Genomic DNA, 5,288 nt, shown 5'->3' on the forward strand with positions numbered 1-5,288 from the left:
TTTGTGTTGTGAAAGTTAGACAAGTGTTTAAAACATTTGTCACATAAATCACATGTCCTAGATTCGAATCTTGTCTTTGATGTGGAGGGTTTTATTTTGGTTTAGCAATTGTTTCTTTTAACTCTCAAACTTGTCCTACATCGGATCTCACATGAAACATACGGCCTCTACATGTCTTAAATAAGGCAACACTATGTTCTCAATTCTCACCAAGTTAGGTTTGGTTTTAAATATTTGAAAACTGATATTATTTGTTTGGGTTGGGTTTTAGGTTCAAACTGATCAAGGCTCACCCCTATCGGTTTCAAGTTCGGTTAGGAGGTATACACTTTCACGGTTGCATTTTGTATTGAAAAATAAAGGTTATGTAAGGTGGAGATTGTTGGTTAAATGTGACTAAATACAATGTCTATGGACCAAATCTGGCAACAGGGCAAAAAAGAAAACAAAATCATTTTTGGCCACAAAAGAAAGAAAGCGTACTGTGATTTAGAGTCACTTATTTTTTTTCAGACTTTTGCTTTATTTCTCTGTGGGGACGCTTGCTTAAACCACAACGAAATAAGAGGCCATTTTTGTTCAAAGTTTTCATGTTGATTCGTCTAACAGTTTGTTTCTAATTATTGTCTTCTTCCGCATTTGGCACAAAACAATCGTGACATTAATTAGAAAACTCCCACACGAAACTGGTTATATTTGTTTAGAGTATCACATCTTACCTTGATGTTGATTGGGAGGAAATGTGTGGTGTCTAGCATGACTATTAATACTACTACTACTACCTGTCTTTTCCTTTGAAATGCGCTTATTATTTGGAAAAGCATAAAGGAGCAAACTGGTAAAGGTACTAAAAGGTGTTGCTAGATCTTGGAAACACAAGTCTTTTCAAAATCCTAATATCTTGCTTTTGAAAAACGAAATCCTAACAGTTATAATATTGTTATTGAAGTTAAATGCATCACTATAAATGCATTAATGACGTAAATAGATAACGAACTTGGATTTTTATCCACATTTAATTAACCATGTTTTTTTTCACTTAAAATTTTTGTTTTGAGTCATTCATAATAAAGTAATATCACCGGTAATAATCATAGGCTTGCGGATAAATAATAAAGTAATATCACCGGTAATAATCATAGGCTTGCGGATAAAAATGAATTACATGACATTAAAGAGATTATATGGATGTGTTAATGACATAACTTTGGTCTCTATCGATATTTAGGTAATCATATTTTTTTCATATACTTTTGCCTTGTTCAAAATAGGATAATAGCACCGTATAGCCAATATAAATTCTACATAGATAAACATAAAGTAGCACGATATATAAAAAAAAAAAAAAAAAAAAACATAAAACTTTACATAATAATTCAACGACAACACAATCTAACATATTCCCCATTCATTTTTGGGAAGGGAATCTATTATATTATGTTATGTAGTTTTCCAACTTTTAAAAACCGGGTCGGATCTTTAGACATTCAATTTCAAATATTTGATGTGTTGAGTTGTACATACGATTGACTCAGCCAATAGTTAAGGGCCACGGGAGTTGCGGAAACATAGACAACCCTGGGGTTGATCGCCTGGGATCATGCCTCCACCTTTTGATGTATCGATGGCTTCCAATAAAGTCACTACTTCATCCATTTCAGGCCGTTTGTCAGGGTTTGCATCCCAACATTTTTTCATTACATTCGCAAGTGAACTTGGACAACATCTTGGCATATCTGGTCTTAGATTCTGCATTTTTTTTTTAATGTTTTACAGATTTTAGACTAACAATATTTTTCTTTGTCACATCTACAACCATTATTCTGTAATAAAATCTAGGACAAATTTTACAACTAACTAGTGTTAGACAGTCACAACAAAAGAAATGACCATTTTTATTATTATGACATCACATTTAACAAATAGACCGTCTTTTTCACACCACCAATTTCGTGAGATTCCAAATACTTTGAAATTGCTCCACACCACAAAAAATCAAAATTGAAATAATTCGAAATTGATCTTACGCTTTTGAAATATGGATTTTCTTTCCTTTTTTTAAAAAATAATCATTTTAAGGTTTTTTTTAGTGGAACAGAGCAATTTCACAACCGGTTTCGAAACTCGTAGTTATTTTGTGAGTAGTGAAAAAAGAGGTTAAAATTCTTAAATGTCAAATCAAATAGTGGTCGTTTTTTTGAATATCCAAAAAACTAATTATATTTAGGCAGTTTGGTGGTTTGAGTAACCACTATTATATTTTTTCCAATCAAACCATAAAAGTTTTAGACATTTTTCCAAATTAATTGTTTTGACCTATATTCCAAATCAACCATTTTGACCTGTTATATCAGGTCAAAATGGTTAAACTGAAAAAAGAAAGACCTGAAACTTTTATGGTTTTTTAGGAAAATATAAAATATAAGTGGTTAAACCGCAAAATTGCCCAAAATATAAATTTTTTTTTTGTAATTTTCCCTAAAAACTAAACTGAAAATATCTTTAAAATACGTTATTTTCTCAATCATTATACTATATTGTACCTGTCGAACAACAGCAGAAGTTACTTCAGAGAAACTAAGGTCAGGATATGGCATATCACAGCAATATATTTCCCACAAACAAATACCAAAACTATACACGTCGCATTTCCTATTATACGGGTTGCCATTAAGTACCTACAATTTGTAAAAAAAATAAATCACAAAAACACAACATAAGATTATATAATAATATGGGTTTTTGTTTTTCATCATGAAAAAAAAAGAATATATATACCTCAGGGGCCATATAGCCAAGTGTCCCCGTTTCACCAGTCATATCATTTGGATTTGAAGCTTCAACACGTGCAACACCAAAATCAGCAATTTTAACAGTTCTTGATTTGTCCAAAAGCATATTTTCAGTCTTCACATCTCTATGTACAATCTTTTGAGAGTGTAGGTAACTTAACCTATTACAAAGTTGACAAATACGCGCCTTTTTAAGTACTATATAAAATAAAATTTTAACCTTTTTAGGTCAAACGAACTTTGACCCATGTTGATACGCTACAAATGGGATGTTTTCGTGTTGAAATTTGTTATAAGTTTAGATTTCATAAAGATTTTAACGGGCATACATAATTACATAATAGATAATACATACCCTCTTGCAAGATCAAGTGCCATTTGGACAACTACTTTAAAAGCAAGTTTCTTTCTTCGATTCTTTATGAGGTAAGATTTTAAAGCACCCCCAGGGAGATACTCCACCACAACACAACAGATGTTGCTTGGCATTCCAATTTGACCATTTTCGGTTTGTACTTGTAGCTCTGATGAACCCATTGTTGCCCCTATGAACTGCATTAAAAAAAAAACAAATTATGATCTTATAAGGAATATTAATGTCCCTAAAAGTTTGTATGATTATGTTAAAGATGAAAATTTGTAGACCTTAGTCACATTTGGATGATCAAGTTTATGCCACACCACCACTTCTTGTGTAAAAGCTGCCCTTAAAGATTGTATTTCTGCTTCTGATCTATGGCCCTCTTCACCCCAATCCAACAGTTTCACTATAAAGATCAAACATCGTTCATATAAATTTGTGAAATAGTAGACTGTAAATGATTATATTCCATCAAAAAGAGGGAACCCAGAATTTAAAATTCTTAAATTTGTGTTGGTTGTAAAGAATTGGAGTCATAAACCCAAATTGAGATTCTAAATTGTAACCCTAATTTCATGAATCACATGAAAGTTGGAGGTGCAACAACATCGTCAGTCATGGTTACTGGAATCACCTGCAAAAAAGTCAAACCTTCTCCGTGTAGGTCACGGATTTCATGTTGACCATTTTTACTTTTTACAATTACACACCCATTTAGCCATCACCGGCATCCGTAACCCCCCACCATTGTTACTCTCAATCACCATCGTCAACATTAAAACCCATTAGCATGTCAATTGTCAAACTCATAACCATAGAAACTATTGTTATTTATTAATGAGATGAAGTTAAGGTCGGAATAATTCATTATTCAAATCGATGTTGTTTTAGAACATTTTAATCCCAAAATTTTGCAAATGTGGATCATAAAGCTAAGAATTTGAAGTAAAATCCGGAAAGGAAATCGAATAAATTACTGTATAGATGCCGAGAAATAGGGCAAATGAGTGAAAGTAATGAATTAATTAAATTGGGTATAGAGAAAAAGACAGACCAGCGACATCCATGCCGTCGTAGACCCCACGATGAACGGTGCCAAATGTACCACGAGCAAGAATACTTTTGATGACGAGCTTAGAAGGATCGATCTCCCACTCCTGCCTCTCAATCCTATTAGTTGCGGTGGACTTAGACAATGGTCTGACGGGGGCAGCGGTGGCAGCGGCGGAGTCTTCAAAGTCCGGCTGCCTGTTTTTGTTCTTCTCCATAGTCCATACTTTACTGAGATGCCGTTCAAGCTGTTCATCTAAGCTTTTGAGATCAATCTGATCGGCCCTTACAAATCCATCATTGTTGTTGCTGTTGCTGTTGTTGTTCTCCTTCATCTCTTCGATTCGCTGTTCATACAAATCCCCCAAAAAGCAGCAGTGAAATTGGGTTTTTTTGGGTGGATTGATTTTGTGATTTTTTTCTTTATACTTGAGGGTACGGAGGAAGGCCACCATCCACCATTATTCTTTTCCGGATATGTACATATACATTAGTCAATATAATATAAATGCAAAAGTTTTTTTTTATATACAAATCATGTTTGTTTATTATTTTTTTATTATTACTTATAAAAACAAAGAGAAAAAATAACATTGTAGCCCTAGGATGTATTTCATATTTGTCATTTCAATCCCTTATGTTATTTTCGTGCATTTTAAGGGAAGAAACTTGTTTTTATCGGGTCTATTCAGTCCTTTTCAAAGAAATAAAGTGGTCAGTTCGGAAACTTCTGGATCACTTTATTAACCTCATTTAAAATTTCAATGTGTAGGTTTTTAATGACATAACGATAACTCTTCCATCCTTTCTCCGTCTACTATAGCTAGTTCCTTCCTCCATTTTCTTGGTTTCTACCATGGCTATGTACATCGTTGTTGATGTGTGCTTCCAATGAATCTTCGCAAGGTACCCCATACGATACACTGACGGTGCTAATCAGAGGCTGGTGAACATTAATTTTGCAAGAATGGACAATAACGACTGTTACGCGTTCATCGAAAGATTCACAGGAGAAAATGTGAGAAACTCTACTACTGTATGCCTGAAATAAAATTTCCAAAAGGTTTGACATTAATTAGAAATGA

At 33.4% G+C, this 5,288-nt stretch overlaps 1 protein-coding gene across 1 annotated transcript; it reads right to left on the minus strand.

The window, feature by feature from the left end:
• Positions 1 to 1,286: 1,286 nt before the first annotated feature.
• Positions 1,287 to 4,691, minus strand: LOC145102501 (serine/threonine-protein kinase 52-like). The gene is made up of 6 exons (XM_079039898.1): positions 4,208 to 4,691; positions 3,438 to 3,559; positions 3,148 to 3,344; positions 2,779 to 2,953; positions 2,544 to 2,678; positions 1,287 to 1,749 (listed from the first exon to the last, which is right to left on the minus strand). Exons 1-6 carry the CDS (start codon positions 4,656 to 4,658, stop codon positions 1,543 to 1,545), a joined length of 1,287 nt encoding a protein of 428 aa, XP_078896024.1. The 5' UTR covers positions 4,659 to 4,691; the 3' UTR covers positions 1,287 to 1,542.
• Between the last annotated feature and the right edge of the window lie 597 nt (positions 4,692 to 5,288).

This window comes from Lactuca serriola, chromosome 4 (genome assembly GCF_051521515.1).
Source record: "Lactuca serriola cultivar US96UC23 chromosome 4, Lser_US96UC23_V15, whole genome shotgun sequence".
Classification (NCBI taxonomy): domain Eukaryota; kingdom Viridiplantae; phylum Streptophyta; class Magnoliopsida; order Asterales; family Asteraceae; genus Lactuca; species Lactuca serriola.

What these genes read in the sequence shown, in the direction of transcription:
- LOC145102501 (XM_079039898.1), bottom strand. Translation starts at nt 4,658, where the DNA reads ATGGTGGCCTTCCTCCGTACCCTCAAGTATAAAGAAAAAAATCACAAA. An exon ending in CGACGGCATGGATGTCGCTG is followed by an intron (nt 3,560 to 4,207) that starts GTCTGTCTTTTT and finishes TGATCTTTATAG; the next exon opens with TGAAACTGTTGGATTGGGGT. An exon ending in TTGGCTATATGGCCCCTGAG is followed by an intron (nt 2,679 to 2,778) that starts GTATATATATTC and finishes TACAAATTGTAG; the next exon opens with GTACTTAATGGCAACCCGTA.